This window comes from Trichoplusia ni, chromosome 1 (genome assembly GCF_003590095.1).
Source record: "Trichoplusia ni isolate ovarian cell line Hi5 chromosome 1, tn1, whole genome shotgun sequence".
Classification (NCBI taxonomy): Eukaryota; Metazoa; Arthropoda; class Insecta; order Lepidoptera; family Noctuidae; genus Trichoplusia; species Trichoplusia ni.
In genome coordinates this window covers 1,274,256-1,288,748 of record NC_039478.1, presented here as the reverse complement: position 1 = coordinate 1,288,748, position 14,493 = coordinate 1,274,256, and the positions used below count along the sequence as shown (strand labels likewise).

Sequence of the window (14,493 nt, the reverse complement as noted above, 5' to 3'; positions counted from 1 at the left end):
CTTGACTGTTTCGTTTTTTTTTTTTCTAATATTTAGGTGATTAGGTTAGATAGTAGATATAAATAAAAAATGAGATATTTATTGATTAAAAAGGAAGATATATTTGGTCTTTTTTTAATCCTATAATGTTACTACAATTATGTAGAATCCAGTTGAACGTAAAACTAATAAACAAAGTAATTTGAAATAGCAGCAATTATAATTATATTTAATGTTCATAATTATTTACTGCATCTATTAATATTTTCTACACAAGGAGTCAATCTGAAGTCATTTTCTTATTTCTTAGTCAATTTCCATTTCATTCTGAAATACTTGTATATTTTTAAATACATGCACATTATAGATATAAATAAATAGAACAGAACAAATGATCATGCTCATGGCATAAACCTTTGCCCCGATGGGTATCTAAACCTACCCTGGGTATCAAACCCACGGCCTCGACTATAGCAGTCAGGGCCACTTACCACTAGATTAACAGGCCAGTCAGTTATTTCGATAGGGATTTTTAAAAATCAATTCTAGATCTTTCTCTTCTATAACCGTCTCCAATTTGCTACGTAAACTACAACTTCCAAGACATAAGCATGTATTCTGTTAGTTTAGCCTCCAATGATGGCCAGCCGTGACCAAATGTCGGTCGTGAAGCTTACTGCTAATAATACACAAACACAGAATTAGGCATGTGTTTGTTTGAGGAAAATTGATGACGCAAATCAAAGAAAATCTAATTGTCTATCATACTCGGTGGGTAACCTACTAATATTATAAAAGCGAAAGTTTGTATGTTCCTTTGTTATGCAAAAAATACTGAACGGATTTGGACAAAACTTGGTACACAGGTAGTTCATAACCAGGATTAACATATATGATAGTTTTCATCCCGATTATGTTGTCTTCGTCTTCTAATAAAATATGATTTGTCTCATATTTTATTAGAACACAATGGGACACTTAGGTAAAGGCTAGTTAATTTTTTCTCGTCAAATTTGCTGAACATTAATAAACCATTTATATCTTTGTTGTTGCTTTTATTATCTAATAAAAGCTCATTAGTTTGATAACAGGCGCGTATAGAGAACAAACTGTAATTTTTTCAAGTAATACACATTAGATTTCAAGCACTAAGTAAATTACTTGATCTATGTTCAATAAAATGGTAGCGCATTCCGAAGCACTCGGTCAAATCAGCCTGTCCCGGTATTATTGCAAGTTATTACCATCTTAAATTTGATGTCAAGTATATAAAAACTCATTTTTTATTTACCATACAAATGTACGTCCTTACTGTTAATTAGTATAACTATTTACACGTAAACGTCATGTAATTTTGTTAATTTATTCGAATTCTCAATAACTTGCGAATGCGATGCTTTTGAGCACCGACTCTGGCATAAACTGCAGATCACTAATGTTATTCAAAGAGTTCTTATTGTGTACAGTTTATTACTCGTTTTTTAATGTAGGTAATAAGAAATATATCATTTATTATGTCGACAGAAATTGCCATACATATTAATTATTATTGGAATTAACAGATGGCTGTTCAAGAGAAGGCAGTTTGAATGTAAAAATGTTTTCATGGAAAGTAAATAATCATTTCACAATTATAAAATTACAACGCTATGTTCAACACATAATTAAAAATTAAATAAGCTGATTCAACGGCCTTAGTTCTGTGAATCTGAACGGTCCAGGGAGCTAACTCAACGCTTAAAAACATTCAAATTGGTCCAGCCGTTTAGGAGCTGTTCAGTGGCATACACACGTACATTGGATTTACAGATATGTATTTATTTAATCACATAATAATATTGTTACGCAAACGTTACCGTAAAACGTTACACTATGATTTTGAAATATTAAATTCTTTCAACATTGTTCAGCAAACAGGTATCGATAAACGATTAAATCGAGAAAAAATGGAAATCATCGATTATCATTTATGTTAATAACCACAGCAAAAAATATGCCGAGGAAAACAATATTTCAATATGAATTTAACATGAGAATCCTGATTTACTGCGCAGTAATCTTTAAGGAGAAGTAATTTAAGTTTTTAATTTAATTTCATTGTTATGTCATTATTAAGTGACTTTTTAGTTGAGTTTGTGTAGGTAGCGAAAGCCGTTTGCAGCAAACTGAAAATTTTAATTTAAATAGCGTGTTACGCAGTTTGAGAAACTCGAGTGTTGTTCATGCATTGTTACCGAGATTCTTAGTACTTACATAATTTCCGTAATGCATCTGGGAAGGTCGTTTCAATGACTTAAGCCTCGTCTAAAATCTTGTTTATCACAAATACGTGTGTTTCACGTACTTGGTAAGATCCGCTTAGTGTTATTGTTTGTGTTCTCCGTTCTACCTTCAGATCTTAGTCTAGTGTATCGTACATATTTCGAGAGACAATGCAAAGTACCAATTCGAATTCAGCGTATACAAATACAAGCTGCGTTTAAGAAAAAAAATCTTGCCAGTTTAAGAAAAATCGAATTAATTCAATTTCATTGAAAAATGTTCAATGGAATTTATTTATTACTCAATATAATTGAATTAATAAACACATTTCGTGGAATTGTTTTACGATGGAAGCAAGGTCACCGCTCTCTGTTGGTTGTCATGTAGGTACATCAACAATTTCTTCGTCATCACTGTATCCATGTGCCAGAGTACAGTTACAGAGACTAATATCGCAACGAGAGCTGACCGAAATATTATCAAACATTCCTAATTGTTTCAACAAATAAATTGAATTCTAAACCAATCGAATTAAGGACTTAAATCACTTGGAATTATTTGTCCCAAAGCTTGTCAATTCCTACAAAATCTTTAACCTGTTATTATTTAAAATCGGTTTCTTTCCGGTTCCGTAATCCATTAGATACAAATAATATCATACAACTGTTTAACTTTTAAATGAAGTGGATAGGCTCAAACCAAAAAGTCTTCAAGTGATAAAACGGTATTCCTTTTCGAAGTTACTTTAAATAATGAAAAGATGAACAATATTTTAGTCACGCTAAATTATCGGGTGGCCAGTTCGACTCGTGACCCTGCCGCTACGTCACAGGGTCTACCACAGTAATAATATTATGGTCTTGGAAGCGTGACAGCGCAATACACGCTGTATAGTGGCATCTCACTTTAAGACGTGACAGTCGGCCCCCAGTTTATAATGAAGGACTTCCGTTGGGTCCGAAATAGTCGAAAGCTCCCGATTAATACATAGGTGTACACCGTTTTCAAATAATAAAGACAAAAATTCATTAACTACTAGTAAAATTAAATACATCGCGTGAATATTAACAAAAAATACATTTATAAATTATTTCGTTTCTATTGGACCGGGTTCCTGTCTCTGGGTTAAAACACTTGCTTATAAATTGTAATGGGATTGAGAACTTCATTAAAAAAAGCGTTCTAAACACAATACGATTGCAAAGTATTAATTGTTAGTGCTTGCCCAGTGCCACTCAACTTGTCCTTGTAACAGCTTCCTTATTAGTAAAAATACGAACCTGATTTAATCGATTTTTATTACATTGATAATATGCGTGAAGAACATTCAATCGATATCAAACGTTATGACTGAACTCGAATAACATAAACAGATATTATTTCTTTTTTCAAATATATAGTTACGTAATCGATCACCATTCGATTTTTAATTTGAGCTGCAAATACCGTTACTTTATTTTCTTCCTTTGAGCTGTCATTCTGTATCTCGGCACTAAATTTACTTTCGTAGCCGTATAATATTGAAATATTAATGTCATAGCAGTCAGACTGGTTCTCAAGGATGTTCTCTCAATAATGTTAATGTAACGTGTAGTATGTTATAGGTTTTATATCGACTTTAGAAGCTTGAATAGATTTTTTTATTTGTATTGAAAAAACTGTTCGTATTTCATTGCTCATATTTTTTCCATTAGTATGTCGTTAATTAATTTCTTGCATTTTAAGTAGATACAATATTTGACAATGTATAGTGTGAAATCTAAACGACATTTTTAAATCGAAAGTGTTTCGAATATGATTTTCAATTGTTTATGCATTTTAAAATGGAGAAAGATGAAGCAACATACAACTTTGTGAAATAAAACATTCCAGAATAAACTATCCTGCAAAAGTAAATTAAATTTTACAAATACTGTAGAAATTATTCAAAAATGAGAAGTGAAGTTAATCTTTAATGTTAAGAAACTATTAGATAATAGTTACCATCAATTTAATTAAGAAAGGAGAATGCCAAAATCCTTAATCATTTTCCCAGGAGCACTTACAAATATGAGTCAAAATGTCAAATCTATAACAGTTAATGAAATTGTACTTAATATTTGCAATTACTTTTATGACGCAACTTAAGCATAAAATCGTACATAGGTATAATAGGACTAAGTCCATCGTTGTTCTTTGCTTGAAAACTATCCTACTACTATTATAAAGGCGAAAGTTTGTAAGTATGGATGTTTGTTACTCTTTCACGTAAAAACTACTGAATGGATTTGAATGAAACTCTACCACAATATAGCTTATACATCAGAATAACACATAGGCTACAATTTTTGAGGTTTCTAATGTGAGGTCGTAAAAAAACACATTTTTTACGCTTACATTGCAAACGCTGACTGAATTCTAAAGGATAGATAGAAGGCAGGTATAAATTATAACTTATATCTTCTAACCACGCGGACGAAGTCGCGGGCAACAGCTACTGAAATATAATAATGTAAATATAAAGGGGGAGACAGTCTTAAGTCCCATTTAACCATTAGTTTTTATACCCCACTAATATCGCCTTTGAATTAATTCAAGTCAATACTAAGAAGATCTAGGGATTTTTGTTGAGTCACAGTTAGCGTTCTTCAAGCTATTTGCCTGTACTGCATGTAATCATTTTTTAAATAAACACAACAATTAGATATAACAGTCATCCGGTTTTCTCAAAATACCTTAAGTTCCTTGTTCAACAGTACTTACCCGGTGGCAATGTTAACGAGGAAAAAACTTTTCAACGAATACAATGGTCCAAAATCTATACTTCTATATCTATACTCTATACTAATATATAAAGTTGAAGAGTTTGTTTGTTTGAACGCGCTAATCTCAGGAACTACTGGTCCAAATTGAAAAATTATTTTTGTGTTGAATAGACCATTCATCGAGGAAGGCTTTAGGCTATAAACCATCACGCTGCGACTAATAGGAGCGAAGATAGGTACAATGGAAAATGTGAAAAAACAGGGCAGGTATAAATCATAACATACATATATCTTCTACCCACGGGAACGAAGTCGCTGGCAACAGCTAGTAGATTATATAGATTATTTGTCATTCTAAAGTATTTTTCTACTTTTACTATTTTTTTTAATTTGTAATCCGTGTATAGATTTTAACATCATTTCCAAGAAATAATATTTCTACTACTTATTACTTAAAAACTCTTGTATTTCGCAAAGTCCAGGAATTGTATGTAACCTTAGATTTATGCCCATACTTAACAGGCAGGAATTAAAAATATTATTAAAATGCCATTGTCAAAGAGACGAAGGCTAGCTGAACATCGTGAGAATATATCGTAAAGAAGCAACATTATTTGCTTTGAGTATGACTCTATGTTTTGTAGTTTTGACCTAACGTTTAAAATGTCGGTTTACTTAGTAAATACTTACTATAAATGTAAAAGAATGTATGACTGTATGTATGACTGTTTTGCAATGGTGAGCTCAAAGTGCTGGTCCTATTTTCATGATGTTGGTAATAGTTGGTATGGAGTAAGCGGACGTCCAAAATGTCATGTTGGTCTATCGGATCTTTGTATGAATTTGAAAGCACGAGCTTCAGGTTCGATCCTAAGGCAATCAAAGCAGCAATATGACTTTTTGTACGTCATATGTACCTACTTGATTAATTATATTTATTTTAGAAATTTCTGATCAGATTAAAGTGATTTTTATTTTGCTGCTCCCATTTGCACGCGCTAAAGCCAGTACCTATGCTAATATCATTTCTCATTCAGTTTATTTGTTCCTTTAATCTGAGTTATTGTAGTCGTGATTTGTTTTATTTTAATTATGTATTAGGTAATAGAAGACATTATTGAGGGACGTTTTCAGATTTTGCTTAACCTGTATTGTACAAATTGCTTGATGATGCTTTTATTAAATCAGATTGAGACGGATTCTTGTCAGTTACAATGCAATAAGTTCTTAACTGAGCTGATATTGGAGCCAGAGGCCTATAGGCCACAACTTTCCTATAGGAAAGCAGTTTCTCAACAACGCGACTCCTTCTAATTCGGTCTCGTTTTTCCCCTCTATTATAATCCTTCACTAATTAAAAGTTTATGTTTGCGTAAATAAAAAGTTTGTATTTTACGCAAGTCGTTAACAGTTCTTAAACCAACGAAACCTTATGACCGGTCTGGTTTGCAATACTAGAGCGATTCTATTAATACTTATACAAATGACGTTCTTACTCATAGATTTGTCAAGATCCAAGTTCTTGATAATACTTATGGTTTTTACTGAGGGTCGTTTTGCAAAACACAATAAATTTTGTTTCATTTTAACCTTATAAACAAAGAGTGGTGTTACAACTGTAACAGAATAAATCACTTCATCACGATCCTATTATTAAGTGGGATACGTGACGTTCGATTTTACAAAAAAAACGAACTTATTACAGGTAAGCGCTCAAACAGAACAGCGAACATTTACATTTGGTGACAAGACTCTAGCGTACCACCATCATAAGATAGTTTTGTATCGGAGGACTCTCATAGTACAAGATGTTTCCGTTTCACATCAAATATTAAAACATATACCCAGTATGTACACGGAAGAGTTATGAATTATCATTCATTTATCGTATAATCTAGCTTTGAATTAAAACGCTTCACGTACTCATTCTACTCTGTTGCAACGTGCTGCTTATTGCGAGGATAATAATTTTCCTCATGACCTACCGGGTTTGCTTGTGAAGCGTGCAAATTGTTGCACAAAATGATTGACGCAAACTTCAAGACAATTATAATCACGAACAACAAATTCGTATCTCTTCACTTGATCTTAATAAATCTACGACAAGGTACATAGTAATTAAAAGAGGTTAAGTTTGCAATGTCGTATAGTTAGTTCATCTCTGGATCGACTAAACCGATTTTGTTTCATTGTTTCGTATGCTACCGAAAAGATCCTCCGACAAAGTAAACGGCAACTGCTAACGATTGGTATGCTAACACGTGTCGTAGTCTTAAAAACGCAAGAGTCTTGCAAAACATAGAGAGCGTGTACATTAAAATGATTAGCGTATTATTACATCCGGTATAATTATAGGAGCCTTCATAAACAACACGATTTGGTTGCCTTAAACTGCTATAAAGATACATTTAGAGTTTAGTCTAAAACATTCTCATGGGTATTTTCCGTATATCAGTTATGGTCCATCAATAGGAGATTTACTTCCGTCTAACATTTGTTTGTCAACCTTCACTCATTCTTTGTTAATCCGTGCTATCTCACTTGCGAAGGTTTTGGCAAACGTGACGGGGTCACTGTGGGAGCCGACGCAGCGCAGATTCGTACTTAGCATAATTATTTCCTATCAAAATGTTGATGCGGTGTCGTTCACAGATTAACCTCTTAAATTGTCTTGTAAGGTCGATACCAGTCTATATTTACATGCGATCTCAAGAACACTATTTTCTATTTTCGATGTGTCGATTATTTTTGATCAAACTTTGCCGTTTAACAGAATGTTCTTAATTGCGCATCATTAAAGTTGTATGACAGCAAATTTTGGGAAAGAAGGAGAGGCATAAACCCAGCAATAGCTGACATAATGTTAAGAGTACAATATATATTATAGCGTGCTTCTAAGTATTTTAATAGCCTCCATGAAGAGACGATGACAAGTTAATACTTTATAAATCCAGGAAACCTAAATTTGTAAAAAAAAACCTGCACAATGATTACAATGAAAAAAAAACAATCAAGTTAATAGGAGATGCAGTAATTACAACTCATCCGTGAAAGCTTAATTACCAGATATGTGAGATATAAGTCTTAAGCTTAATTAACAACTCATGTCGTGATTGCTCCACTCCTGAATAGTCCTTTCTTAACCTTATCAGGGGATGGCTTTTAATTTCACCGGATTCATCTAAACACCAAATTTAGTTATCTACACTGAACCCAACATGATACGGGTTTTTTTCTAGTTTCGAGAGCTACAAAACTAATGTAAGAATTTCTTTTGTCCTCAGGATATTCGAGAAAGTCCGTCAGTATTTCGGGGCACAGAGCGAGTCGATACCCATGTCGTTCGTGCTCGGCTTCTACGTGAGTCTGGTCGTGAAGAGGTGGTGGGAACAGTACAAGCTGCTGCCGTGGCCCGACACCCTCGCCCTCTTCATCTCAGCGGGAATCCCTGGAGCGGTTAGTAAAGTAAAGACAAGTATTCAATTTATTATTTACTCACGGCTATCATCGTCATCCGTAATATTCTGGTAACATTCTGCACCTGCGAAATGTACGTTATGACTTACGTGCTACACCGCGCGATTGAGTTGCGAGAAAAGCGAATTTCTGTACGTGTTTACATAACTTTGATTTGATAACGTGCTTGATTTGGTTTCGTTTCTGTTTAAAAAAACGAATGCTCGATTTGTAGGCAATGCGGTAAGATGTCATACTTTCAGTAAAAATCCTTTACTTTGTATACATCAGGCGATGAGACTGGCTGGTTAATTCGCATAAAACCTTTTCAATAAACAACTGTTTACAAGAGAATTATAAGACGTTCACTGCGTGTATAGTTGATCACAAAACCCAATATACATAGGTACTGAATATTTAATATTGTACCATAAATTATAGGTACCATATTCATTGCTAATTAAATAAGATAACTTATTGGCTATAGAAGTGGAATCTCTCGAAGCCAAGCTAAAGGTAGGGTAAAATCATTGTCCATGTTTATACAAGATCTCTTAAGACTTATAAAATTAATCGAAGTGCATGTTTTAGTCCATTTGTTGCCCCGTACCACGGACTCCACGGATCTGAGTCAGTGGTTTCCTCATACATTTCGCTATGTTGAAACATTGATTAAGTACAGTTTCGCCCGAGCTCTGTAACAACGTAACAACCGACTATGACTAGCATGATAACACGTTTCGTTTCGTCGCTAACCATAAAACCTTTTGTTACTGAATTTATGCGAAATGCCTTGGGAATTATGAATATGATTTTACGATATTGTTATGTTTATTGAGCGCTCCGCGAATTATATTATGAGAACTGTTTGAAGTCTTCCAGTTGTTATTTTAGGTGTCCACATTACGCTGATATTGCCAGTAGCGTTGAGGTCACTCGGGAAGCTACCATAAGGTAATGTTGTTCAAAATGGAGTTAATTAAATGTTTTTGAATTGTGTTGTTGCCTTGTGTATGTGTGTGTATAGCTAGCTTGTGTACAATCAATGAGTCTGACGCATGGTTAAGCACAAGTGTTGGTGATTTTACGACCAACTGCTTGCAATAAACCACGCCGAGCTCGCTACGCGTTAATTTAATATTTTCCACAATATCTCGTCGTGGTCTTTTAGAGAGCCTTTCGCAAAGCGCGTCTCGATAGAAAAATATAAACAATTGAAACGAATGGAAGAGGTAGACTATAGTCTTAAAGACACTTGCTTTAAAAGGTGATAATAATAATTATATCATTGCGAAACGGTTTATGTAGCTTCGCATAGTTTTTCACTAATTTCCCGTATTTTCATCAAACACAATAAAAAATTTGCCTAACAGTTATTTAAACAAAAAAGTTATCTAAAAGTTATGAATACAACCATATTCGGTGTAGACCACAAGAGCTGAGCGTTTAGAGGAAGTGCCTCCCACAATAACACCTGCCATGCGACAAATACCATTGTTCTAATACACGTATTTCATAATCAAACTCATTTTAGTACCAATTGTAGCGATTCGCAGTTACTGTGCGTGCTGTTTGACCGTTATACATGTTTATTGGGTAAATGGTCGGAGTTATGTTTTGTTTTTATGCATTATATTTAGGTAGAGGAACTCAGAATGTAAAATCACTTTTAGAGTAGGAGATAAAGCTAAAGATGATTGATGATGGCATTTTGTTTTGGGCAAACTACACAACCAAAAATGAGATATAGAGTTGAGGAAAGGAGTGACGGATAAATTATAAGTATTTATAATACATAATAATAAACAAACTGCTTTAATAATAACAGAGGCTTATAAGTCAGGACTTGATGCTACCATGTCAATTTATAACTACCGTTCTTCTCGCCCTCCATTCGCGAGTTCAATATTATTAAAATAAACGGCGTCCTCGTTTAATTCATCAAAACACTATTCATATGGAAAGTATCCTTGTTTAAAATTTCGAGGTCAGAATTAAATAACCTTTAATTAATCGTAATCCGATCAACTAAAGCGCGTGATTTGTTTGAGACAAGCATTCCTATTAGTTTCTACGTGACTTCGCAAAATATACGTGCTTATGAATATTAGTAAAAATTTAGAACTATTATATACATACACCATTGCCGTATAAAATCCAACGTTTGCGACAATCTTCAAATGCCATTGCCATTAACAAGTTCAGAAAATTAAAAAACGAATTAAATGATGTTTTATATTCGGAACATTCAACAACGGCAGCCATGTTCTTGAGTATGTTACCAACATAATAACAATAAATTAATAAATCAAACTAAGTAGTTACAACCTCATTGCAATCGTTAGGACCACCCTTGTATAGCCATCTTCGCTACTTATTAATTTCCAATTGTTCCTATTTATGACAAAGCATTTTAATTGGATACTTAGCGACTAAGGTTCGTGTCTGTATTTTTATTCGCTAATGTCCTAACCTTGACCACAATGCTACTTTGCACTGTAAGGCTGTGTACACATGCGAGTATATTCGCGTAAGCGCAATTTATATTGCAAATTAAGATATGCGCTATCACTTATATTTTAGGTAATTATGCGTGATGTGCCATAAAGTTGAATAATAACTCAGTGTAGTATTTATTGTTAAGTTTCTTCTCAATAGCTTTTATTGAACAAAATGTACATTGTATTTAAAACAAAGCGGTGTGTAGCCGAGGACGATATGACAAAAGATTGTTTTCAGTTTACCGTATATATTTTTGGCTGCACGTTATACCTATATTTTAACAGTATTGTTTGAAAAGTAAGTTGCACAGTTAATTATGAACATTTCTTTTACACAAAGAGGAGTATTTACGGTTGCAGAAGACGGTGTTAAATCTTTTGTCAAAATGTGAAAATAATGTTTAGTCGGATTTCATGATGTAATCATAAAATATAACAACAGTATATTTATAATTCTCAAAACCTCAAAAGGACATAAATACTCTAGTTTGCCGAGAACAGCCAATTAAAAGTACAGACGTACAATGAGATGTTTGTAAGGTTGCTCAAACGCTTGCTTCGCAAATTCTAAGCAAAATACTTACAATTAATTTGATTACGCACATTTCCTATTTATATCACCTCATTTATACGACTTCCGTTTCCTCATTCAGTTTCACTTATTTAGTTATTTGTGAAGTACGTGTTTTACGTCATTGTATCAATTGAATCGTGTTTAGAAAGCAATATAATTGCCTAATGTGCAGAAATAGTTTTATACCACTAAAACAGCTGATTCTTCATTTGCTTTTAAAGAGGTTAGCTCGGCGGTTATTATTCACGGTTTACCTACATAATGTTCCTTAGTCTTCCTAGAGGAATAAAATCAATCTAGAGAAAAAGTTATGTGTTAGGCTACCTTTAGTTCCGAACAACTACAACAACTTTCACCTGTATAATTAAGGTGACCGAATCACAAAATTAAAATATGGGTTATACCTGTGAAACTTAGATAGGATTTCCATTTTTAAAGACTTAATGAATTACATTTTAATTTTTTTTAATGACTTCGCGAATAGCCTCGTGTTCTATCCCCTTTAAGACCACTTATTGTTACTTAAATGTTCTTGAAACCGCCCGCAATACGAGGATTAGATACGTAAGTTAGAAATAGTTAAGTCTAAGAATACAAAATGACCCAGCTTAGCTATACTGCCTACAGCCGTGTTAAGCTGTATGCTCAGATAATATACAATTATTTTTATGCACAAGTAACACATGTCACAGTTCGCCAACTTACATATATGCACGTGACATTGACATTTGATGTCGACATGCGCAATGAATCAAGTCCAGAGTCGCGAACCAAGTTCCGTTGTGATACCGCACTCTACTGATACTTCACTACTTAAACTCGTACAAAATATACTAATATTATGTGGTGGTGGTGTTTTGTATGAGTTTATGTTTGTTAACCCTTCACGCTTGAACGGCTGGACCGATTTCGGTAAATATAATGTTATATGGTTGCTGACACTTTCAATTGAAACAAATACTACTTTTATCCGACTACGTTAAAAGAGAGTATTGCTTTTGCAAGATTGTGATCCAAGCGGTTGAAGAAGTGAGCAACTGCTAGTTAAGTCTGAGGACGAATGCCTCCTTAAAGATTTCCAATAATTAACGTCTTTCGCTATGAATCCACAATCCACATAGGAGCAGCTACTTAATATAAAAATTCTTACCATCCTGACTATGCCACATGTAATATCGACCACTATTACAAGCTCTCCGCTTTCAAAATGTCAAATGTCAAAATGTCATCTTTATTCTTACTCTTATGTACCTTCTTATTCAAAACAAAGAATTCATTAAGTACCTACATGGCATTACACCCTACCTCCCTACTAGTCCCTACCACCCTACACCTTTGTCTAATAATAATTTAACAATCGTTTTGAAGCCCAAAATTGAAAACGTAATTATTGCACACATCCTTATGTCACCGGAGAAGAAAATCAGTATTTATAATAGAACTTAGTTTTTTGGTTCCTGCCATAACGTTGCCATTCTCTTTAAGGTACAGAACTACATTTTATAATTTTCCCTGCCCCTCCAAAACGCCATCACCATATGTATTCTATTGGCACACTTACTGATGATTGTTTTTCACAGTACAGAGATATTTAAATTTTCTTAGTGCCAGAATAAAGCTTTTACCAGTCACACGCCAGATATAAAAAACGGTACTAGAAGTAGTTTAACTCCAGTTACAGTAAGAACACGCATTATAGTTCAGAGGCGTAATTTTTCCAAAACAAGTGAAGTGTATGATCGATTTGTATGGCTCACGTGAAGATCGACCGCATAAAGCATCGGAAAATTCTGAACAAAGCTAATAAAATAGCTAAAGGTACATACACAGTGAGCGCATATTATTATGCAAGTTGAAGTTAGATATAAAATATCGCCATCCTTATCTTACACAAAGTGTTCGTATACTTTGATTTCGCTTTAATAGTGTTTTATCTAAGTAACCGGAGAAATTATGTTGCACTATATATAAAGATGAGTTTAACATCTTATGGTCCATACCTATTAAATCGGATCGGGAAACATAACTAAAATTAATGAACATTGAAACCATTTTCTGGATCACGGCTCTCTCTAAGAGATTGAACTAATCACTATTCTACCTAACTCTTACGTGAAGAATTGGAAAGAAGTTTGAAAATATTTTACACTTAGTAACTCACACTCTTGGGTAGTATCGTGATAATATTTCATACAGTACTTTCTTCCTCTGGGATGTATTTAGGATCAGTTTGACGAACGAAGATAACTAGACATAAACTTCCATCCGATAGGTAATAATTTCCTCCGGGAGAGAGGTATTTATAACAAAATCGATGTTCTGCTTTACCTTAGCTAAAGAGCTTGCTGCCAGCCTTGCTCGACAAGTCAATGTACAAGAAAGGTTTTAAAAATAGCGAAAATTGCCCATGGAACTTCTATTATAAGAGAAGACTTAGGGGTGCAATAAAAGGACTAAAACACTTTCTTGCTTCATTCAAACTTTAGAGCTTATTTATGTATTTTATAACTTATGAAGATACAAAATATTACAAAAAACACATTAAAAATAAGATGGTTTAAAGAAAGAAATAAAATAATAACCTTCCTCCGGTTACATGGCACCTTATACCATAATTTAAGAGCTCCAAGCAGTTTTTATTCTTCTTATCCATCTCCACTGCAATCACTGTTGATCAGACATGACTTATAGCTTTACAAATAAACTCTGACCTAAACACACAATTACTATAAGTGACATTAATGATTGTGATCAAATTAATGATTCTTCTAAAGATGTTTTCTTTGCAGCATCATTAGCTTGTCAGTGTGTACGACTCAATAGTTAGTTAGCAATACATGTGAGTGCGTAATAATACACACTGTACTAGTACAAACAGCAACAAAAGTTCGCAGTAAACAATAATTTAAAAACTCAGTTTTGAAACTGCAAATAGAATGATTTTAAAATCTAGCTGAACATTAATATCCCATTGTTT

The 14,493-nt window shown here is 33.6% G+C and overlaps 1 protein-coding gene across 3 annotated transcripts in view; it reads left to right on the top strand.

The window, feature by feature from the left end:
- LOC113502126 (bestrophin-4) overlaps positions 1 to 14,493 on the top strand; it is a 41,718-nt gene that overhangs the window by 18,411 nt on the left and 8,814 nt on the right. The window contains exon 3 of one of the 3 annotated variants that reach the window (XM_026883635.1): positions 8,270 to 8,441. In XM_026883635.1, coding sequence (XP_026739436.1) covers positions 8,270 to 8,441 — 172 coding nt within the window. The other 2 variants (XM_026883549.1, XM_026883726.1) reach the window with 2 other exon arrangements.